Raw genomic sequence first — 25,970 nt, 5'->3', positions numbered from 1 at the left:
TTTAACATTAAGAAGACTAGTATAACAGTCATTAAAGTGAACTTATTGAGGACCTCCCCTAACCTCTATACTCTCTTAAGCATTTTAGGTGATTAGGAAAAAAAAAAAAAAAAGGCTATTTTTGACCAGGATCTTGATCATATTGTAATCTAAAAGTGTGCACAACTTTGATATGCAGACATGAAACCACTGGAGAGAATTCACTCTTTCCTTCTGGTGTGGAACAAAAGTACAGATAGTATTCAAAAGAAAAAGAGAAATATTCATGTCAAGGAAAATTTAAAGGCAGATACAGAAGTTAATTTGGTTTTGGGGGTGTAGTTAGAATTTAAGGTGGGTATACTCAAGGGTATAGAGTAAGCAAAGTAACAGGTAAGGGGGAAGTATGGCCTTCCCAAGGGAGTGCCAACAGCTCTACACAGCTCCAGCAGGCTGTGTGTAGAAAGGAATAACATAGACGTCATGTGCTTAGGTTTGGTCTGATATTTGAGGAACTGAAAACCAGGTCGGGTAGGAGGAAGTGAGGGCTGCATTTATTATCACAGAACTATTATAGGGTGCTGAAGGTGGCATATGATAACAAACTCATATTTTCAGAAGATGATTCTGGAGGTGGTTTGCAGCCTGCATTATAGGAAAAGTACCTTCTGTTAGGGAGATAAGCCAAGAGATTCTGACTCTAATCTAGTTAAGAGGTGCTAAGAGTTTGCACTTGGGCTGTGAATGATGGATACAAAAACTCAAATCCAAGAGAGATATTTTAAGGAGAAAATGTCAAGGCTCAGTGATAGGTTGAATATATGAGAGAAAGGTGAAAGACAAGAATAAAAGAAATTGACTTCTAACTTTATTTCCAATGACTGCAAGCATGATGATACCATGTCTGATAGAAAAGAGAGAGCTGGAATACTTTCTTTTTGTGAATATAAATAAATCAGCTTAGTCTAGGATTTAGTGAGATTCAAGACCACATGGTTCTGGATGATTTTAGAATGTACAGATGCTATTCTATTCTGACTTAAACTGGGCAACTAGATCCTTCCAGAGGTGAAAGAGAAAGGGCATGAATAATATTCATGGAGTTCCTCTGTGAGCCAGGGTTTGGATTTTTGTGCCCCTATGATATTTTACCTTGTTTTCACTATGATAATAATTGTCAATTACTGAACACTTATTATGTGTAAGGTTTTGCCCTAAACCACCTACATAGATTTTTCTTTTTTACTCATTTAATTCTTATAACAATCTTAAAAGATAGGTGTGGTTAGCTCCATTTTACAAATTAGGAAACTGGGACGCCTGGGTGGCTCAGAGGTTGAGCGTCTAACTTCGGGTCAGGTCATGATTCTGGAGTCCCGAGATCAAGTCCCGTATTGGGCTCCCTTCATGGGGCCTGCTTCTCCCTCTGCCTCAGTCTCTGCCTCTCTCTCTGTGTGTCTCTCATGAATAAATAAAGAAAATCTTAAAAAAAAAATTTAGGAAACTGCCCAAAACTTCTTATATACTTGGCCCAAGATTACACAACCACTATTCTTAGTTGTTGGACAGTGAACATATTAAGAATCTGGTCAGGCCGACTTATAAGACTTAACCCATTTCCAAAAGTAATACATAAAAGAAAGCAGTGACATTGGAAAAAAACCTATGAAATGAAGCCACGTTTCATTCTCTTCGTTTCCCTCTGCAATCTATTCCCCACACATTCCATTCATATAAGTCTTCCTAAATCTCAGCATTGCTGGTGCCACAGCCCATCTCTTTCACAACTTCTGCTAGATACTTGCTATATTAATAGAACCTTCTGCGAAGTATGAAGACATAAGAAAGTAGATTCAGTCTGTTTAGGCAATCAGTAGTAGTAGGTAAGTACTGGGATGGAGAACAGATCAGTTTATACTAAAGTATTCATATAATGGTTTAAGAAGAAACTATATATTATACTAAATCGATAAATATTCTGAGGTAAATGTATTCCATCTAACCTAGGTACAAAATCATTAAATTAATAAATGTGTTCTTAAAATAGCTACAGTTAATAAACCAAAAGTGCATAGAGGATGAATTTATTTTTGAGAGAACTACATATTTTTCTGGATATACAAGAACTTCTTTAAAAAAATTATGCAAGTCTTGTTTCATGAACCAAAAACCCATAGGACTTCTAGAGATCATGGTTTGCGAAAAATAAGACTGAAGCTCACCAGAAAGCTCTGAACTTTGCAGAGCTTAGTAAGAGGGTATCCTTTTTTTTTTTTTTTAACTCTTCCTTAAACCCCTCAGTGCTCCTTTGTTTCCTAAGCAGAACTAAAAGATTTAAAGACATTTATAGTTTATATTGTGCTCTGCCATAGTAACAAATAAAATCATCTTCATGTATATATTGAACTTTACTTAAGAATGTGAGGGTCATGTTATCTGAATTGATTTGGGTGTGAAATATTGAAATTTTTTAAAGTACAGTTTATTCAGAGGTAACACCCTGTTTCCTACCAAAGAAAGGCCCAATTTCTTTTGAAATTGGTGGTGGAGCAGAAGGAGAAGGACAGGGAGACTTCGTGCTGAGTGAGATTCATGATCTGAACCAAAACCAAGAGTCTGATGCTTAAACAACTGAGCCACCTGGCGCCCCAGGAAGGCCCAATTTCTTTCAAGGTTGAGGCTAAGATTAAGATCAAATGTAAATGTACAACTGCTAAGTGGTCAAGGTAGCAATGCAGATTTATGGTATCACACATAAGAGGATCATTAAAATATAAGAAAGAAAACTAGGAAAACAAGATGGAATATAAAACAAAAAAAGAATTTCAAGATTCCTTAAATATCAATAACATTCTTAGCAATGATAACTTCAAGTATAGTCATTTCCATAGAATGGAAAAGGCAAAAAACACACTTCGTGGAGATTTAAAAAAGGAAGAGATCAGTCAAATAAAATTCTAGGGGTGGCTCAGTCAGTTAAGCATCGCCTTCAGCTCAGGTCATGATCCCTAGGTCCTAGGATTGAGCCCCACGTTAGGCTCTATACTTTGTGGGGAGCCTTCTACTCTCTATGCTTGCTTCCCGCTCTGCCTGCCACTCTGCCTGCTTGTGCTCATGCTCTCTTTCTCTCATAAATAAAATATTTAAAAAAAGAAAATTCTAAAAGCTCAAAAGCTTTTGTATTAGGAGAGGTAGCAATGCATATTAAGAGTATTCAAAATGAATACACATTTGGGACACCTGGGTGGCTCAGTAGTTGAGCATCTGTGTTTGATTCAAGGGGTGATCCCAGGTCTTGGGATCAAGTCCTGTGTCAGGCTTCTCACAGGGAGAAGAAGCCTCTGCCTATGTCTCTGCCTTTCTCTGTATGTCTCTCAGGAATAAATATATAAAATCTTTTTAAAAAACAAGTACACATTTAAAACACATTTATTTTTTGAGAAATAAAAAAAGAAAAGAAAAATAATAAAGCTAAGACATTACATTTGAAATTTTTGAAGAACCGGAAAATAATTTGAAATAACAAAGAAGAAATAAATTCTGATAGTCTTCAAATTCAGATTATGCTAAAGTAAAGACAGAACTAATTAAAGATGCACTATATGAAAAATAAGGGAAACAGGCTTTTACAAGATCTGAAACAAAAAATTATTTTTTTTTAGATGTTTATGGTATCACACATAAGAGGATCATTAAAATGTAAGAAAGAAAACTAGGAAAACAAGATGGAATATAAAACAAGAAAATAATTTCAAGATTCCTTAAATATCAATAACAGATTCCTAGCAATGGTAACTTCAAGGATTCTTTATAGATGTTTAGCAAAAATACATATTTTTATAGATGTTTAGCAAAAAAAAACAGACTAATATAATGTGCACAAAGTTTCTAAAAAATTAAATAGTTGTGGTCTTCCTAAAACTGAGGACTCAACATGTTTAAGTAATCCATATGTGTAATTTAAATCATTGTTAGACATTTTATTATAACAACCAAACACTTCAAAAAATAAAACTGTTTTTCATAATTGAGGAAATTTCAAATGTAAATGTAATTTAACCAAGAAGTAGCTGAAAATGATTGAATAAAATGTGTTCATTTAAAAAAATATGTAATCGTATTTTTGAAATGCAAGTCATAGTTTGTTTTTCTCATTATTCTGTGTGTATGTATATGTGTGTTTAAGTAAAATTGTAAATGGTTTATGCGGAATGGGGTTGAGGGGCACTACAGAAAAACTTACTTAACTGAAACACTGCTCCCTACTGTTTTGATTCCACAAAAGCAAGAACAATTTCTCCTATAACAAGAGTGCTGACACACTAGCTGGAAAAATAAAACAAAATTAATGTGTGTGTGTGTGTGTGTGTGTGTGTGTGTAAGGGGAAACAATCCCCTAAATATTTTTGTACTATATTGTAAAAATGGCATTGTAATTAACTAATTAACTTCCAGAAGTTAAACACAAATAACTAGCATTACCATCTAACAACTGCATTTATTCCAGAAGTTATTTGAACCAGGCATTGATAATTTTGCAAACTAAGCAAAGTGCTAAAATTTCCCAGAAAAGACCTATTCATCTCTTCTTTCTCAATTGTCAACATCACTATAAAGACTACAGTTTACATCTATAAACACTATATGTAAATACCATATGTAAAACCTTACCCCTCAACTTATGACATAAGTGAACAAGCAAAGCAACAACATGTCATGAAGAAGGGCAAAATAAGTCCTTAGAAGCATCAAGAACTAAAATATGGACCCACTTGCATGTCCACCTAATCATGTGGTCAATAATAATTTGCTCTGTTTCTCTTGGTCATAGTGTCTTCACTATATAATTAAGTCTTTGGATCACATTATTCATCCAAATAATTTTGTGATTAAAATAAATTTACAACATATAAAATAGAAATTTCTTCCAAAATAGCATTAGGGATAGAGGGAGAGTTGAATTCTACTCAGAATGTGTCCCATGCATGTCACCCACCCCTAGCCATGGCTTCTCATCACCTTCCTGATAACTCCTAGAGCTCCGTGGAACCTAAGTGGAATTTGCATGATGGTATAATCTCTAAGGCTGTCACTAGCTCTAAAAGTCTGGATTCTGTGAAGACAGATCTGACTCTAGCTCTTATCCCTTTGAGAGATACATGGTTTTATGCTGATGTAGTCTAAAATTCAGGATGATCATCCAGGGTAAAACTCTTGTAGAGTATGGGATACACAGTCTCCATTGTGCGTGAATGCTAGAGATTTGTTTTCCGATGTTACTCACTGTGATCTGACACCAAACACAATGCAGTCCTGTCAGGCCCTGGTAACATTTAACCGTTTTGTGGCACTTATCACATTTGGTTGGGCAGTTACCTTCAACCCAGTAATGATGCATGACCTAAAATAAAATAAGAGCATTGTGATAAGAAGAAGCATCCATAAACACCACCCTAAGAAAGCAAGCAGAACCACACACTTACATCAGTGTTCTTCTTGGACTTCACATAAGTCTTGATGCAAGAAGGAGGCGCTCTAGCCACACAGCGCTCATGGACTGTGTACTTGCAAACTGAAAAGAAACATGTACACACATTCAGAGCTAATCCTGGGCCTGATTGCAATTTTATAGGGAAAGAATGACATTAACAGAACCTCATTTCATATCCACTGGTCCCTAATCAATCCAATCAGCTACATCAAGAAAAAGTCTAAGTTGACTGTTTTTACCATGGAATACAAAAGGCCAATTAGTACAGGAAATATTATGCATGTGAAAAACCAAGACTCTTCTATCATGGCATAGCAGGAAATGCTTAATTAAATCAGGCCTCGCTCAAATTTTTCACAATAATTCCCAGATGACAGAAATATTAAAGACAAATTGATGACTGCCAAATGGCTTGGTATCATTTGCTAGAAGGAAGAAATCTATATTTTACAAAGTATAGGCATGAGAGCAGCTGGAGGGCATGGAAATAAAAGCCCACGAGTTTATGCTATTTTCTCTATTGATTTATCTAAACCTTAAATGGCTGATTAGTCCATTTCCAGAGAGTAGATTTCATCATGCATGCCAGGCCTTCAGTATAAGTTTATCCCCCATTTTGCCATCATGGTACTGTTTGTCCAAAAGGAACAGCCTTTTCTGAAAGACTTCTAAATGTATAAATATACATAAATCAAAAACTAAAGAAAAAATGATCATGTAGCCTTCTCAATAAAACAAAAACAAACCACACTATAGAAATAGAATGAAAAATACTAAATCCACATACTATTCATATTGTAAAACTGTTCCAAAATATCCACATTTATAATTTCCTTTAGTGACACTGAGAAAGAAATCATACTTTTTCTTCTTTTCCATATTGGTGATAATATCGAGTATTGCATTTGTCACACTTGTCAGTTAAAATTTGTGAGCAAAATTCTCACACTCTATATGACATCATTCACATTATTTGAGTTATCATTTTGTTTCATATGCTCCTATCAATAGAATCTACCATGAAAAAATCCTTTATCTTAAAAACAACAAAACTTTAAAAACAAGTTACTTCTTTTATATGTAAAGAATGTTCTAGCATAACTAGCCTTTCAAATGTGGCCACCAGAAACTGCTCTCTGAATTGACATATTGTGATTTCATATAACTTTATTAATGTCACCTAACCATGGTTAATTAATATCACTAAAACATGGTTTTAATGTCAAATAATACATCTGAAAGGAATTGAAATTTCAGATATACTTCCAAAGAAGCTGCTACCTAAAAATAATATCAAAAAACTATATACTATATGGAAGCCATGTAAGAAATTCGATTTAATACAAATGCACAAAAATGGGATGTGTCTAATAAATGATAGTTTCAGTAACTCCACACATAGCAGAAAAGGTGATGAGAGGACAAATTGCTGGGCGAAAAGAATGTCCTACTTTAGTGAGGAGGTCACAATATCCCCTCTGCTTTAACAAGGGCATTAGAGAATGTAAGATTTCTCAGGCATAAATCTTGTTTATTTAAAAATACTTTAGTGATTTCTATAAATTAGTTGTTACATAACCTAGCAGAAATTTCTAGGGGGCAGTATTCACTCAACAGAATACAAAGAAAATTGCAAAGATAAGTGTACTTAAGTCAAAATAATGGTCACAACTCATGAGCAATCTTTTGGGTTCCAATATCCACTAATCTTATAAGAAGGCTTTCCTCATGATAGCATTAAAAATCATGTAGCTGAGGTGTAAGATTAGTTTGTATTCTTAATCTGAATGCAAATTAATAATCCTTAATTCAATGGTTTCTTAAAAGACCTAGAAGAATTGGCTCATTATAGAAAGACAATGTGAATAAAGTACTTGAAGAGGAAAGAAGAAATATGAGTAAGATATAAATATAAGAAACTGGTGGCAATTTTCATAATAATTCCAGAAAAAAATGAGGCTCATATGACAATGGACACTATAATAGAAAGAAAATGGCTAATGAATTGGAAAATGTCCCTAGCTTTGTTCCAAGGGGAGGGTTTCCTAAAACTGAAGAAAGTTAAAGCTAGAGTGACCTAAACATTTAGGAACATACTGCAGGGAAACATAAATTCTAGGTACAGGAAGGGTCAGAATGATTTCTTAGGTCTCCATCTACAAATAGGACTATTCCATGAAATCAACCTTTTCCCACTGGAGGTGATGACATCCAGACAAAGCGAGTGTACTCACAGGAACAGCAGAGGCCCTGCTTCCCCACGCCGATCAGCATGTTCAGGCAAAGATTGCAGTAGGCAGGTTTGTTAAAGTGCTTGAGTCGCCACACATGCTGTCCATCATCTTTCACGTTCTGCACAGGACGTAAGAGAAACAGATTTCACTTAATGAAATAAACAGTGGAATATGCAAGTGCCAATAAAACTCAGAGCTGGACTGAGGCATTTGAAGACAATCTGTTATTTCATCCCTGACTTTCTCCAAGATCGCCAAAGAGTCTAGAAAAACACATGTGCTCTAGTGGAATGAGATCCTGCTAACAAATCTCGGATACTATAGCAACGCATGCATTCTTGTCTAATGTCAACAGTCCAACAGCATGTCCCAAACCATCATCATGACCTGCCAAACTGAGCACTCCCTAAGAATGGGGGCATGTCTGCCTCCCCTTTGAATATTTTATCCTTAGCACAATTCCAGAAGCAAATAAATGAATAAAGAGAGAGAAAACACTCTTCAGTGGAAAAGCCCGACAAATAAAAAGTTGGAAAGGATATTAACCCTTGCTTAGTAGTAGGAATGTGCAAATTTCATGATGGTGGGGTCTTAAAGGAGGCAGAGAAATGGGACCGAATGGCATGGGAAAGAACAATACTTAAAAGTAAGTTATTGGCGATATTTTAAGACATCAGTTGGGGATTACTTACAGCTTATAATTTACAATGGTATATTTTTGTAGGTCACAAATTGCAAGTTTTAAAAGATAAACTTTTTAGGGATCTAATTATATTATCATGTTACTTGTTCCTCTTTTGTAAAATGTGATTTTAATCTCATAGAAAGGTGCTAAAATATTAGAACTGTATCACTGTATTTACTTATAACAATTACTATGGTTATTTGCTGCAATAAAACCTTAGGTTTAAATTAATTCACGTTTTAGCATAGCAACTATAATTATGATTTATTTTTCTAAGTAAAACTATATAATATCATAATAGCTACTTTTCTAATAGGTATTTAATTACATCTATATTGTTCAGATTGAAGTAAAATGAAATAATATGATGCTCATGAGTCTCTTGAATTCCTTGCAAGAAGGTCAAGATACTAAATGAAGTTATTATATATCATTTTCTGCATTAACATGTAGCCCTTGTATACCATCACCAAGCTGTATCAAACTCAGATTAATTGAGACATCACTTACTCTATAGAAACCATTATAGGGCGTGATTTTTCAAGTTAGCCTAGTTGTCATATTTTTCAGAATACATTCACCTAATAAAACTGTTTGATCACCTACTGTGTGCTGAGACACTAATACAATTTCTGTAGTAGAGGGACAGCATAAACATGTCCAGATAATTTAATTTCCCTTCATACTAAAATATTAATAATAATGCATCCTGGCCAGCTTTTCCTATTTCTAGTCAAGAGATAAAACACCAAATCTGAAGTACTTGATTAAATCCATAGTAACTAATTCTTACATTAGAACTAGAAATGTCAAATTTGCATCATAATATGAAACATTAATGAAAATGCTTCCTGGGACATAATTCTCCATGGGTGTCTTGAATTTCTGCACATTTTGTAAGCACAAGAACTGTCATTTTTTCCAGGCTATCTTTTCAAAGATATTTGAAAAACAAACAGCCTTGAGCAATAGAGATGTACCTCCCTCCAGAGGAGAGGACAGGTTTACTTACTGTCTGGCATAATAAAAATAAACTCTCCTTTCTAGGAAAAAGTTAAGCAGGTTTCTTTACTGCACATTATAAGAGAGTTAATTTCTCAAAGCCAAGGGTTTCAAGCTCTGATGCTGTGCACAGTGATTCTTTGGGCAATACTCCTGATCATCCTTGTGAGACTCTATATACCAGGAGAACCGGCTCAGACATGCAGCTCCTACATCTTACTTTGCTATAAATAAAGAAGTCCTTTGCTTCTGTCCTAGGTGTCTCCTGTCCTCTGCCATTACTCATGAAATGTTAGCAAGCAAGCTTGTTATCTTACAAGTAGGGTGACTCTCAGACTCTTCACAGTTCTTGACAATGCTCAGATTTTTTTTTTTTTTTTTTTTTTGGATGAAAGACTAACAAGCTCTCAACAAAAGCAGTTATGTAGAGAGTGTCATGGAGAGGACATCAGAAGACAGTGGTGTTTCAATTTTCTTCCACAACTTAAGAAATAGGTTTTATAGTAATTTCTGAATCCATTTCTGGTTTGTTTGAATCACAAGATTTCTAATATCATTATTATGTGAATGGACCGTTTTACATATTTGTTTAGCATTGCTCTATTTTTCAAACTGCCAATATTTTAAAATTTCTATTCCTTCGGCTAAAAATAAAACATCCTGAGTGAAAAGTTTAAGTAATGGGGTTGTCAATTTAATATACAGATAGGGAGATAGATATAATATATAGATACAGGTAGATAAAATCAGCTTAAACTAACATTCCTAAGTGAAAAGAGGGAAGGGAAAAAATCTAATTTTCATATGTATTACTGTTCTTATAATCCTTGTCATTTTATTTTTAAATGAGTGTCCATTACATGTGAATAAGCCTCATCCTGTTGAAGAGCACATATGGACTAAGTTAGCTGGCATTTTCCTTATCAAAAAATAAACAAGTCGGAACGTGGGTGTTCTGTCAATCAGAACACTTAGCCATGTTACAGGCTGCAACTGAAGTACAAATCCATTACCCAGACATAAAATACTTTACCAAAAAACAAATTAAATAGCTTTATAGCTCTTAACCGGATACATTGCCAAAATATGCAAAGGATGAAATATGTATGTGACTTCGAGAGAAGAAATTGAAACCAGGAGCCAACTATTTCTCAGCAGTGCAAATTATACCCCAGCTCTCTGTATTTTCATGTCTTGTCTTGTTTGTCTTATTTAGATGGTAAACTTAGTGGGGGGTGGGGAGAATCTGTCCCTTACTATATTCTATCAGCCAGTAAAGCGTATTCCTATTAGTACTTCTACTGCAAATAAATATTTATTGCCATCAAAAGGAATTCATTTTTTTAAACAAGAAATGATGAAGAAATCCAGAAGGTTTGATTCTTGGCCTACTATGAAAATGTGGATAAGACATTTCACCTCTCTTCTTATTTTCCTCTCTAATAAAATGAAAGCACCCACTTTCCCCTCCCAGGCCATGGTGTGAGGTTTCATTATACAATACCTGTGAAGTCAATTTAGCTCCTCAGAAGACTGGTGTTATATAAACAGCAAATATGATTACCATCATTGGGTTGAGTTGTGTAACATCCCAACATTTCGGCCAAGGTTTGAGAAGAGTGTTTGCAGGTTTACTATACTTTGTTTCTTAAAAATTTTGTTCTCACTTTATCATTATTACTAGACATCACTCTTAGTAGAAATTTATTCCTGGTATTAGTAAAACACTATGTTTCAAATTTAAAGCAGTTCAGTTCTGCGAACCAATTACGACAGGGAAGTACTTTATGAAACGTAGGCAAGTTCGCGCGGAGAAGAAGCTCCAGGTTCTTCCTCCCTTTTATTCCCCTAGAAGTCAAAAGGAGGTTTCGAAGGCAAGAATGCCTTTTGGAACTTTTTGGAACCTACTTCGTTATCCTAGAAATTTCTAAAGTTTTAGTTTTTCCCTAAATGCATCCAAGATCACAGATCATGTTCAAGTGAACTAGAGCTATTATAAATAATGTCATTTTTTCAAAAGACCTCAAGGAAAAATTTCACTAATGTCATGGCCAAAATGCTCTTAATGTCCATACTTGGCCACATCCCTGTTTCAACTGACTTCACTTAAAACACATTTAAGGGCTAATGTTTCAAATTAATTCCAACACATTAAATAATAAGGACCATTAAATCACCTTACTTTTCTGCTCAAGGTCTCTAAAAAATTACAACAATGTGAAAGAAACTGCTCTTTTAGACAGAAAGATGAGCCACATCAGGTCTAGGCAAAGAGAATACACAGAGACATTTTAAAATTCTGAGTGCAGTTGTAATCAATGGCATATCTCCAGACTTTCTGAAGTTAGGCTCAGGCCCTGCCATTCTTGGGTTCAAATGCAAACTCAACAGCATGGCACATCACATAGTCATTTTCCTGGAATGACCCAACCTGGAATCTCAAGAATTGTTGCATTTATCCAGCTTCCTAATTTCTTTCTAGATTGAGCAATATATAAACAGCAAAACAACATCTCAACAAAATTAAGTTTTAAAAAATAGAGTGTGAAACATTAGTCTTCCAAATATAGCTTAGTCTATTAAGAATGCATCATCTTCAGCTCTCCATTATACTCAGAAATTTCATCAGGAAATAGATTCCATCAGAAATCAGGAGGCATACCAAAAGATTACTTTTACTTTGCTGAGTCAGGTGAAAAAAAAATATGTCCTGAAACATTTTGATCAACAGCAAAGTTTAAATTACATATAGTGTTTAAAGTCTAGGAATCTGAGAGCACATATAGAGAAATCAAAACATATATCCATTCAAAAACCATACATGCCAGATGTGGGGACTACAATCTAAGATTAAGAAGCTAAGGTATTCTTATATTAAGCCAAGCTCCTACTAAAATGTGTATTTCTGTTTTTATGATAATATGAATTCAGGAATTTTCCTGGAAAAATCTAATAATGATCCAAGATTACAAATACTAGGAATTGGGACATTATTAATTATCTAGTTCATCTAAGAAAAGGAATGGCTAAACCAATATTAGAAAAGGAAAAGGATATTCTCGCCTAGCTTCTTCCTGTGTGTCCAGAGAGGATGACTGGCTAGCACAAAATGACCTACTTAGTTTATAACAGAGCCAAGGTAAAGATACCGACTTGATGAAGTTCACTGCTACCATACTATCTCTTCATTCATCTACATGTCTTGCTGGGGTTGTCTAAGTGAGTGAAATAAAGGGTACTAGATTCCTTTCTCCTAAATGACTAAAAATAAATTGAAACTCTTTCTGTTTGTAATAGGATTAGTGACAGAATAAATTAGAAGTCAGAAAACTATGGCCCTTGGGTCAAAGTGGGCAACCTACTTTTGTAAATAAAGTTTTATTGGACCACAGCCTTGTTCTTTCCTTTATTTAGTGTCTGTGATTCCTTTTGTGCCACCATAACAGTGGAATTGAGCAGTTGCAATAAAGACCTTACGGTTCACAAAGCCTAACTTACTCACTCTCTGTTCCTTTATAGAGACTACTAATTACTAAAGCAGAGTTTAGTGCTAGATATAATTACTTTAAAATGAAATATTTTCATTCAAAATTGAATTTAATTTTTCAGTGACATGAAAGGAAGAATAAGTCTCCCGTATAAATGACTATGCCTCAGGTATGATCAAAATCACAAGTGCCATCCAAACTCTCAGTATTCCTTAGATGTAAGACAGTGTACCATTTCATGTTGGGTATGCTAAGTTTGATAGACTTCTTTTTTTTTTTTTTTTTTAAAGTTTTTTTTTTTTGTTTTTATTTATTTATGATAGTCACACAGAGAGAGAGAGAGAGAGAGGCAGAGAGAGAAGCAGGCTCCATGCACCGGGAGCCCGACGTGGGATTCGATCCCGGGTCTCCAGGATCGCGCCCCGGGCCAAAGGCAGGCGCTAAACCGCTGCGTCACCCAGGGATCCCAGTTTGATAGACTTCTTATAAGAGAAATGAAATGACTCTTATTCTCTAGCATTTGATATAGAATCGGGTTCTGATAAACTACATTTCCGATTTTGGTGCCAAAACAGATAACATTTAAAATAGAATAGCTCTTAAAATTCTGTTGATAGAGAAAAATAAACTACACTGAAATCACAACCATTCTGCTTTGTTTTAGAAGTAAGGATTACTCTCTCAGGACAATGTTCTTATCTGTGTAATTTGGCTGGTACACCATAGTCACTTTCAAATACACCATGGTATTTAACTTGCACTATCAATTAGAATCTACTCCCTGAGCTCATAATTGACAGAAGACAAGAATATATAGGACAACATAACAAGATAGGCTGCACAATAAATGGCTGGATTCAACCTAAAGCTTCTAGATTTCCAATTTGATTAGCAAAAATGGGGTGGGGAGGGTTGGGGGGATTGAGGGGGGAATGGCATCATGAATCAAATTCTCTACAGGTAATAACATAACACATTAACTGCCTACAGAAAAGGAAATAAATCTCAATTACTAAAAAAAGGCCCTCATCACTCAGTTGTCATTGTGTCATTCTTGCTTTGTAAAACACTTTCCATGCCTTGGAATTAAAAATCTGTTTCTAACAAATAAATGCTCTGTTTTGTGATCATAATTACATGGCTTATACATTTTATTAAAAGACAATTGCAATGATTATTGGCTTATTCTTAAAAAAAAAAAAAGCAGAGGAAAGGGATTTAACTCTGAATTCTTCACAAGGGAAAAAAAAAATCCCATCTCATAGTTCAGCTGATCTGTAAATGTTAAACGATGTCGCCCTGCCATCTAGTGGCCTTCTCTGGAAACACAGCTTCAAAACTACTGGTTACTACTTTGAAACCCTGAATTGATTTTTCCTGTTAAGCCCAAAAGCAATCTCGTATCACTAAAAACACAAACTGTAAATTTAAGAATATTTATAAAGTAAATTAGATATATTTACTATAAATCCATGACAAACACGTAAATTTATGACAGAGAATTCTCAGTCAGTTGAAATAGTTACTACTACACCAGAAACTGATGAGGTATTGTTTCTTTAAGAGTTTGAATTAAATCCGTAAAGATCGGTGGAATATATTTACCCATGCTATTTTCATAACTTTACAAATACCTACATTTATTAATTTAATTATTTTAAAAATCTAAACAATAGCTTCGAAAGATGAACATCATTTCAAAATCTTTCTGTAATATTTTAAATACAGATGACTGAGTCTTCACTTCTGCGTTTTGCTGTCTAGCACCCCAACTACCAAATTGTTTACTTACTCATTCCCGCATATTCTTTCACACTAAAATTCCCACAAATATTTAGAATAAGCACACCTTTAGCTTTAAAAATATAAAATTCTCTTTGAGAGAACTATTATCAGAACCTCCTTGATGAACATTTGACAGCTTTTTCTGTTTAGAGTGTACATGGAACCTTAAAATGTTAACATTTTCTTTATGTTTTCTCCTGACTGACTTACATATACTTTTATCAGAAGGTGTATTAAACAATTAAACATTAAATATTTATAAAAATTAAATATTTATAATATAGAGATATATAACAGATTATTACAAAAAGATAACAGGTTACATATAGTATGAGAACATCATATGCAAGGAAATGTTGCTTCATTTATTTTCAAAATGTAGAAATATACATCTATTAACAATAAGATCTATATTATCTTTGTTTTAATATTTACTTGAAGGAACCATCCTGTATATCATCTACTAGTAATTTTTCTCCTCCTTCCTCTGGCCATGTCTAAAATCCTACGCGCCTCATGAAGGGTAAGATTAATATGGATGGAAAAGGATTTGAAGATTCAGGTGAAAAAGAAACAAATGTTACTTTCCTGAAGCCCACTTATATATTCTCAAACTCATATGTAAATATGTACAAACATATTTGTATATAGTCTCACATGTTTTACAAACACAGACTGCAAGATTTCTTGAGGGCTTTTAAAAATCTGGTCTCTTAAGTAATTGTGGTATAGTCTTGAATCTGCAAAATTGCTATCTCTGGTAACAAGAAGTATGAAAAGTATTGGAGTCAGCAGCAAAGAGGTGGACATTATATTCTTGCATCTCAAAATTCTAAATATTGTAGGTGTGCTTTCCATCAGTAATGCTCTTTGAATCTTAGTATACATTTTACTGCATGGATGTTATGGTTAATTCTTGTTCATTAAGGCTAAATACAAAAATTCAGTAGTGACTCACTGAGTTTGAAATTAACAATTACTGAAATTTACATCAAGGCTGAGCAGCAAGATTTGGTTTCTTTTTATTTTATTTTATTTTATTTTATTTTATTTTATTTTATTTTATTTTATTTTGTTTATTCATGAGAGACACAGAGAGAGTGGCAGAGACACAGGCAGATGGAGAAGCAGACTCCATGCAGGAAGCCCAATGCGGGACTCGATCCCAGAACTCCAGGATCACGCCCTGAACTGAAGGCAGACGCTCAACTGTTGAGCCACCCAGGCGTCTGAAGATTTGGTTTCAAAGTCACTCATATATATTCTAAACTTAGGTTAATTTCTTTTCCCCAAACCACTATTTAATTACCACTGGAGGCACTGATACAAGAAAACTCTTGACAAGCTAGAATGTAAGGCTAGCTGACTTGATATGTAAGAAAAAATTATGTGTCATTTATATATAGTATATATATATATATTCTCAAATACCTCAATATATAATTGGCTTCTCCAAGTACTGGTTATCAATAAAACAGATTTTTTTTCATGGGGAGGGTGATTATGGAATGAGATGAAGTACCACAAGAGGCACAGAATACAATAATATTAGGGAGTTTCTTACAATAAGTAAAATAATGAGAAGGTCAATTTTTTTAACTAGATCCTAACTTTAAATAGAGAAATTATGTATTAAATAAAAAGGTAATACCTAAAATGAATCAATGTGTTTGTGGCAAATATTACTACATGACTTATGAACTCGCATTGTGGCATGCTTATTAAAAGGTCCAGGCACTCACTACATGCTTAATGACAGAAAATGGCCAGATCAATTTATGATCAAAATGTGTAATAGAGAACCCCACTGACTTACCACCAGGCCACCCTCTTTGTGTAAATGCTTACATTTTCCAAGCCTAGCAGGACAAGAAGTGGAATTGTTGTCATTCCTCCTTGGATCCATTCCTCCAGAGAAACTGTTCCGTCATGATCATAGTCAATTTCTTCCATCATTTCATGGAGGATCTAGAGTAGAGAAGATGAGGAAAAACTTGCAATGAATCAATAAAATAAATTTCATATGAGAGAATAAAGCATTTAATGTAATTGGTTACAACAAACTGGCAGCTAAGCATGGTATACAAATAAATATCTAGGTAACCTGGTACAGTGTCAATCCAATAACTGAGTATATAGTGGCTTCGTAATGATTTCTAGAACCTGACTTCTTATACTATTCAACTTTTAGAAATAATTGCTTAACTTTTTAATACTTTCTCACTGAATGGTACAGCTAAAATGAGAAGGTATACTTTAAGGGTGAAAGTGGTCTTTAATTGCTTTTTCTAGATTTTTTTAAATTCATATATATGCCAGATAATGTCTGAACAAATTAACTTCATGCCAAAGAGCTGAAATGATTCTTTGCTAAGTGGTAAGGGGTGAGGAAATTAAGTTGCTTTTAATTGCCTATCAGAACTTAATAAAGCCAAGAAGTTAAACCATCAAGTCATTTTTGATTAGATTTCTTTTCTAAAGAGGACTTGTACAAAGTGCCCCAAAATGTTCTCCACAGTATTCCTTGGTAATACATTTGTCTCTCAGTTTGATAGCGGTAATATCCGTATCGAATCCAAGGGATTGTCATGAGGGTTAAACGTGTTAATATACTGTAAATGTCTTCAAAGAGTAACTAATATGTAAGGTAAGTGTCATATAGATGTTGTTAATGTTATAGTAGCAGAAACTATATGTGAGTTGTGAACATATTACCCTTGGTTGCTGGGAAGGTGAAATGCTTCCATTCAACAGCACCAAAATGGAAACATGGTACAGCCCCTATAAAGAAAGTATTTCACCACCCTTATCTAATATAGAGATTTTAATAAATTCAGGGAAAAAAAGAAATACAAAGAACAGTAAGACAAAAATTTGAAAGGTGCAATAAATGGAATACTTGACATGTTGACAGAGTGCTGTTTGCTTAAAAACTCCTGAACTTAGTAGATTGGTGTCTTTCTTCATGAAGTATTTGAAAATCAGGTTATTTTCCTTCATACAAATTTAAATATAGGTATTGAAAAGGAAGAGACTTTTTGGAACAAAGTGGTACTGAAATATTTTATTATTCCCAAAATGAAAAATGAGAAATTATTTAAAATTTGGAAAACTGGTATAGGATCTTGTTAAAGGGCTGTCTGGATGGCTCAGTTAGTTACTATCTGGCCTTCAGCTGGGGTCATGATCTCAGGGTTCTGGGATGGAGTCCCACATTGGGCTCCCTGCTCAGTGGGGAGCCAACTTCACCTTCTCCCTCTGCTGCTCCCCCTGCTGTGCTCTCTGTCATATAAATAAATAAAATCTTTTTTTTTTAAATTCTTGTTAAAATGTCCTGCCCCTTGAACACGTTCTGATGAACTAGTAGAAATGAATAAACGAAAATGAAAACACAGAGCATTGTTTCAGATGGTTGATGCTTTCATTTGGTACCCAATAAATCTAATGTAAGAGCTTGGGTTTGTTTTTTTTAAACATCTCTTCCAAGGACATCTCAACCTTCCCTATTGACTGCCATGGACCTTAAATGTTCAATTATCTTTATTCACATATGCAAATTGATCAGGTCTCTAACAACATGTACAAAGGTACACACTGGTTTAAAATGGGCCATTAGGCAGGATGAGGCAGTCGCTATGAAAGCAAACATACTGCCCAAGGTAAGTCTTTTTATCTTCACTTTCTACAATTTATACTACTCATAGAAGTGGCAGATTTATCAGTGTGTGCCACAAGTGACAAATAATGCTATGTAATTTATGATTTGTATTTTCCCGTAAGTACTTGTCATAATTCGACTGCCTAGCCAACAACTGTTCCCTTCTTCAAATCATCCAAATCCCCTATTTTCTCAAGCGAGAGTCCCCTGGTATTTTTCGTGGGGAAGCGCTGGTGCCCCCTTCTGTTTTGAAAAGTGATAGAAAAACATCTTACTTCCTCCATCACTCCAGGAAGACAAGAGACTTGCCTAAGTTGGACAATATTCACAGGTATTAGGGTGAGTAGGTGGAAAAAGCTGTTTTGGATGAACATAACCTTAAAGGATAACAGAACTTAAAAGAAGCCCCTTGATTTCAGTGAAAATAGTATTAAGATGATTCAAGCGGTATTCTTAGAATGAAATACATGTTACCACTACTTTATTATTTCACAGATAAACAACAACTCTGTGAGCAATATCTGCATTATGCACACAGGATATCTATTTCCACATCCCCTCAAAAGCAAAACCAGTTGAATTAAAACTTGGAAAACCCCAATCCCGTAAGAATGGTGTTCCTCCCTTCGGCACAATATTGCATATGTTTGTTGTACTTTATTGGCACTAGTTTCCAAAGCAAAGGAAATGCTATCACAGTTCTCTTATCATACAGTCATGCCACTGTCATGCTGTTATAAGGCTTTTAAAATTCATATAAAATGTAAATATAAGTAATTTCTATTTGCTTAATTCATTTACAATTTACTCAACTTGGTTGGTTTCAAGAATAAAGTAGTCAATAATGTACTTACCAACTCTCCCCAAAATATTACTTGTAACTAAAGTCAAAGTTTCTCCTAACCAAGCATCTTTTAATATACATTTGAATAATGTTGTACCTCTGGAATAAATCTATTAAAAATAAGAAGTTTTTTTTATGTTTTTATAAGCCTCTTGGATACTATTTCTTCAAACAAATTATTACAATTTTCTAGCTCTATCTTTAGCTGAAGAGCTATCGGGAAGTTACTTTAACATTCTGGAGGCCCAATTTCTCTATCTGTAAAATAAACAAAACAGTAGTCTATGTCTCAGAGAGTTGCAAGCACTGAATAACACAAATATAGGAACCAACACAGTGTACTGTACCCACTAAACTGTCATCATCTTCTTAATTGACTTCATCTTCCTATAGAATGAATCTTTAGCTATTTCCATAAAAGGAAAATCATAGAAGATCATGAATAACATATATTAATTCTAACTAGTTTATTGCATGGCATAACCTTGGCAGTATCCATCAGCAGCTTTTGTTACCTAAAGATATGTGAGACCACCATTCAAATAAATTTCCATGAAAAAGAAAAGCCAAAGTTACTGCTAAGAACACCACATATATCTTTTCTTGTTCAGAAGACACTTTCGCTATTGAATGTAAATAGTCACTTAGGGTCATAAAAGAAAATATGAAAGGGCCTTCTAGAATATAGCCAACAGTTAAAATATCCATATACCTACTGGATTAAGTTCAGTGACATCCCACTCCAGGTACTCTGCCACATGCATCATCTGACTGATGATATTTTCTAGCTCCTGGAGAGGAGAAAGAGAGAGAAGAGGGAGGGTGAGAGAAAGAGAGAATGGATACAGGGTCTTTGTAAGTCTTTCAAACTTTGACTTGTAAGAATTGTTTTAACATGTAGCTAAAAAACTAAAAGTTACAAGATTTATTAATATATTATATAGAATTTATATATATAAATTAATTCATATATATAATATATCCTTTTAACAGTCTGATTAACTCTACATGAAAGAAGCACTTGAATATAAATTTATTTTGTATTTTGTCTAGAAATTTTCACCAGGAGAGGGCGCAACTACACAAAAAAAAAGATTTTCTTTCAGTAGAAGATTTCTTTAAAGAAGAAAATCTGTCTTTGGAAATAAACATCTGATGAAAGTAGAAGCAGGCATATTTTCACAAGATGTGATGTTTAAGTCACTGAGTGTCCTGACCCTTTGGTTTGGAAACAGGTGTGGAAGGATGGAAGGAAGTGTTTGAGGGTAACTGAGAGGTTTATTTTTATTCTGACACAGTGAAAACGTATATTGACTGTTCTAGCCATTAATTGGTATAATTTGCTCTGCTAGAGGCGTGTTCAGGGTCAAGGTTTGGAGGGTAAGTACATGTAGAGTTTATTTTATGAGGAAATAGAATTTTAGTTGGAATTTTCATATTAGTGTGCTCAAGTGTCAACTCTTTGAAGAACGATTAGTTAATACATATGCCTTGACTAAATAAATTAAAACATTTGCTCATACCTATTTATTTAATACTTTAGTTTTCCCCTATCTCCAGAAAAGATTAAACATACTTTTGTACAAGATAGTAATTTAAAATATAATCCCTGACATAATTAAAAGTGGTGTCTTACAGTATAATAATTTAAAATACAAAAAGTATAAAAGAATAAGGTTTGAGAGCATATTAATAAAAAACTATTCTACTCAAACCTCTAAATTAATACATATAGTTAATATTCATAGAGTGAGGAAGGAAATATCGTAAAAAGAGGTTTTCTTCTGAGGGACAATGGATCCATCTGAGAAACGGGTGAAAAAAATGTAATCATGGGAATAGTGCTTACATAAACAGATTGCCCCAGAAAAAAATATGAATATAAATATGTTTACTTATAACAGTTAAGAAAATTTTTAAACTAAAATACCTGGAATCGTAGGTTAGAATTGTGTGTGTGTGTTACTCTTTTTCTTGCCTGTTTATGCCTTGGTGGTTTGGAGTAGTGAAAGTCCCTGGACATGTTTTTATGAATGGAAACTCTTTTAGTCGACTATTATGTAAGAATGTGACATTAAATAAGTCATTTAACCTAAGACTCCGCTTTCTCATCAGTAAAATGACTATTCCAATCTTACCTAGTCCGTAGAGTTGCTACAGAGTAAAAAAACTATAATATGAAATACACTTATACTGTTTGGTATACTGCAAGGGATCAATAAATATTAACTAGTATTATTACACATAGTGGTCATTTTTCAAAATGCCAATTTTCCTTTGTTTTGCCTCCAATATGTAAAGGGTTACACCTTTAAATTTCCAAGATAAATGACATCAGAATGTGCAATTTCAACCTGATAGTGAAGGAAATATACTGGAGTGGTAAGTTGTCTGGAAAAAAAACATAGAAATGAAATTCAGGCTTTTAATTACATAACAGATTAGTTTGATCCTAAATAAATTTATTTATGCCCAACTTATTGTTTAATATTAGGGGCATAGTTTTTAATATTGCAATATACTATATGTTAACAATAATAACAAAAAATGGCCAGAGACCAAAAAAGCATTTGACTGAATTTTCCAATCAGTTGTCAACCCATGGCTAAAAGCCTAATAAAGAAACATCCTTTTAATTTAATTAAAAAGAAACATTAAATAAAACAAATTTGCATTTAAATATAATTTGCATCAGTATAGTCAGAAGTGCTACAATAAGCATATGGAAATATATAGAAAGTCTAAACTCTTAGCTGTGAAATGCCACCAGAAAATGAGCAATATCATGTAGCCTAATATTCCTAAATGGATAACCGGACACTACAAGGCACTTAAAAATGATAGCATTTGAAAAATTGAAGAGACTTAAACATAAGGAATTCCACAATCACAGTATCAATTTAGATTGGTGGCCATTTCCTAAAGTTGGAATTATATATTTTTCTCTCTCTCTGGAGAAGCTAATGTGCCATTATCCTACTCAGTGTTACATAAATATGTATCTGACTTCATCGCTTTGCTTATAGAATTCTGTTTGGCTTCTGACGAGGGAGGTATATTCGATGGGAAGGGAAACGCACTCATTATCAGAAGTAATCTGCACTTTAATCAATTTAAAAATATCAAAATGTGTTATTTAATGTACCTGTGTACTTCAAAATTTCCATAACCTGACTACTATTTTTTTTAGTTTTATTCTATTTCCTTTATAGAAAAGTCAATAATATGAAAAAGATGTCATTAACAAATATAAAATACATAATTGGATGGAAACTGAAATGGATTTATATTTGAAGCAGTGATTTGTGCAGTAAAACTAAGAATCTAAGTACTCCTCTGAAAACTATCAATGATTTGTGTATATTACAAACACAATAAATATTTAATTATTCCTTTCATTTAAATCACATGGAGATGGTATTTTTCTATTGCTTTTTATGACTAAAACGATAAAGAGTACAAGTTGCATTTAAATTGGATGAGACATTTTAAAAAGTGGAGTTTGTTAAAGCAATTTGTAAATATATATACTTTAACAGCATAAATGACTAAAAGACTTTTAAAATGTGGAAAATGATAAAATGATTAAATAGAATAAATAGATTTTTATAATTCCTTTCAATTTTACTGGTATTCTGGTTATTTTTCTTAGTATCAAACCTCAGATTTTTTTTTCTTTCTAGATCAATGGTCTCAACTTTCTCATGTATTATACAAACAAGGTTGGAGTCTTTTTTATCTTTCCATGCATAAAAAAATCACTTTTTTTTCTAGTAAAATTATTCAATAGGACAACTGTAATCCTAACAGTTTTTTTTTTTTTCAGCTCACTCTTTCAAAGAGTCAGATGAGCAAAATGCTGTGTGAGTGCATGGACATTATATTAAGTCTGTCTTTTGTGGTAATAGCTATAAATTTATTCATTGCATTTTTCAGAACAAACTCCTTTGAAATTTTCACAGAAAATTTGAAGAGAAAAATTACCGAGCTGTCCAGGAAGCCATTCCCATCTGTATCATAGAGACGAAACATAACTAGAAATAAAAGAATTGTTGAAAAAAAAATTAGAGGCGAGTAAGAATAATGTTAGTATAAGACATATTCTTTACAATTTCTATTGTGTTGACAGCAAACATCCAATCCTCTCCTATTTGGAGAAATTGATTTATAGGATCATTTCTCAAGTTAATTTGAGGATAAAATATTTAATAAAAATATTAAATATATATGTCTATCAATGTTATATATCTAGAAAATGAAAATAGGTATTATTGCTCTATTTTTTAATTATAAGATCTTTAAATGACAACTCAAGAATAAAAGAAGAGAAGGAATTTTAAATATTCAGAGTCTGGATATGTAAGGGCAGAGAGTAAGAAAAAACAAACTGATTCAGAGGTCTGGGAACCAAATTTGGAATCTGCTATCCACTAGCACATGAGCGTAGCTGAACACTATCTTATCTGTAAAATGATTTTCTTATCTGTAAAACCTGTCATAGGACACACTTGGGAAAGTTAAGGGAGGTGATACACACAAATGCATATCCAAAGCTGTAGATCACTACACAAATATGAGCCATTGTTTTGATTGATCCCTAAGCAGCATAGGAAAGGATTTGTGCAAAATAAGGGGATTTTCCTGATAGAGGACAGCAAGACATAAAATGCATTATTATCATGGTTATAAGGGTGTACTTGTTGCAATCTGAGGTGTACATTCATAAGGTAACCACTCTTTGAACTAAAGAAGGAAGAAAAAGAAGAGTGTTGCCTCTGTCATAGTGAGCACAGGAAAGCAGGAGGATGGAGGGCCTCACTAGCCTGAGGATTCCCTCATAAATTCACACACCACCAGGAGACTACAGAAGAGGCTGCAGGTGCCATTTTAAGATAAACAGAAGAATGACACAGCTGTTAAAACAGAGGAGTGGAAGTGAGAGTTTTTGTTGGGTTTGTATAATTTCTGGGAGAATCTTGATGTCTGGGGTCTGGAATATAAAATAAAGACATTGATAACAAGGAGGAATAATTATGCAATAACCCTGATCATATATCTGTTAACTAATTATTATCTTTGTATTTAAAAATAATTATTATATCTCACCAGTCTAAGATATGACTATTTATTTATAAGATGCCATAGCGAGTCTGCATACAATTAATAGGAAAAAAATGCTTACAATCTAATCATCATGTTCTATTTATTGTAAAATGCAAGAAGACTTTAAAGATGTTAAAATGTAAGGGGAAAATGTGTACCTATCAAATTAAGGGACATAATGTTATGCTGGCTAATGACGTAAATATCTTCATTTGCAAACCATAATGATTACCATTTCTCATATACCCAATAAATAACAAAAATTCATGAAAAAAAAAACAAGAAAACTATCAGAACATGGGTACTAAGTAAGCACTTCAAGATTTTCTAGTAAAGCAGAATAGTAAAAATCACTTTATAAGCGACAAGAATTCACACATCACTCAAAGAATGGATTCAGTACCAGGAACAAGGCAAGTACTTTAAAAAAGTCTAACTGTATTGTAGAATGAGGGGCACTGGTGACTCTATAACTTCTCATTGTAATAAATGACTGCTAAACCATTTTTAGATGATTAGATATATGGAAACCCTATTGGTAAACCTTCTTGGAAACATGAGCTCAAAGACATACACACTAGTGGACTCTGTGTGGGGGTATGTGCCATTCACTTTTGGCAGCATCTGAAGCTTCCTCCTATGCTCTTAAAGCCACACTTTACAAAATACAGTGACAGATGAAACACCAGAAACCCTTTTTTACTAGCCTGACTTGAAGGTAGAGTTTGCACATAACCCAGGCCCCATTAATCAGAAGAAAAACCCAATTGATCAATCAGCTGCTAGTGACCCAAGAAAAAAAGAGGCTACAAAAATTCATGTGAGTAGCAGTAGTAACAGTGATCAGAGAGAGAGCAACCAGGGTCCTGGTTGTGTCACAGGTGTTGGCAATGAAGTGTTCTGCTCATACACAGAGAGGCAGCAGGGGGGTTTTCCCCAGTCCAAGTTTGTACTTAATTTCATCACTGATTCTAGAGAAGCATCCTCCAGATCTGGTTCTCTGACTCTCCTGATGATTCTCAGATTTTCTCAATATGATTTAAAAAATAATAACCTGGGGGGCCCCTAGGGGGCTCAGTGGATCAAGCTTCTGATTCTTGACTTCGGCTCAGGTCAGGATCTCCAGGTTGTGAGATCAAGCCCCCCCATCAAACTCCATGCTGGGCATGGAGTCTGCTTAAGATTCTTTCTCCCCTCTCCCTCTGCTACACATCCCCCTCTAAAAAATAAAATAAAAATAAAAAACAATAGCTTGACTAAAAATAAAATTAACTAAAACTACACTGATTTTCTGACCCCCTAGTGATACTGTGCACTCAACATTGGCACTTGTTTCACATCAAACATAAAGATTAGGTCAAAATAAATTTTAAGTTTAAACTAAATTTAAGTTAAACTTAAGTTAAACTTTAAGTTTAAACTTTAACATTAAACTATAAGAGTTCTAGAAGAAAATATAGGAAAATATTTTGGCAACCTTAAGATAAACCAACATGAACCATAAATGATTTTTAAAAGAAAAAGGTAAATTAAGCTTCATCAGGGTTGGAACTTCAACTCATCAAAAAATAAATACATAAATAAGTGAAAGAAAAGAAATAAAAGAAAAAGAAAAAAATAAGCCAGCCACAGACTTGAGAACTTTCCAGAACACATGTATCTGACAAAGGGCTTATTTCTTGAATCTATGAATAAACCCTG

General features: G+C 33.8%; 1 protein-coding gene across 8 annotated transcripts in view; it reads right to left on the bottom strand.

Annotated features, from left to right (window-relative positions):
• The window catches only part of DGKB (diacylglycerol kinase beta), a 695,680-nt gene that overhangs the window by 481,392 nt on the left and 188,318 nt on the right, over positions 1-25,970 (bottom strand). For all 8 annotated transcript variants that reach the window (XM_077856714.1, XM_077856707.1, XM_077856709.1 and 5 more), the window contains 6 exons: positions 23,151-23,200; positions 19,883-19,957; positions 16,513-16,632; positions 7,705-7,822; positions 5,463-5,551; positions 5,264-5,380 (listed from right to left, as the gene is read on the bottom strand). In XM_077856714.1, coding sequence (XP_077712840.1) covers positions 5,264-5,380; positions 5,463-5,551; positions 7,705-7,822; positions 16,513-16,632; positions 19,883-19,957; positions 23,151-23,200 — 569 coding nt within the window. The remainder of the gene's footprint in view (positions 1-5,263; positions 5,381-5,462; positions 5,552-7,704; positions 7,823-16,512; positions 16,633-19,882; positions 19,958-23,150; positions 23,201-25,970) is intronic.

Source organism: Canis aureus, chromosome 18, assembly GCF_053574225.1.
Source record: "Canis aureus isolate CA01 chromosome 18, VMU_Caureus_v.1.0, whole genome shotgun sequence".
Lineage (NCBI taxonomy): Eukaryota > Metazoa > Chordata > Mammalia > Carnivora > Canidae > Canis > Canis aureus.
The sequence above is the reverse complement of the archived record's forward strand: the minus strand, read 5'-3'. Positions and strand labels throughout refer to the sequence as shown.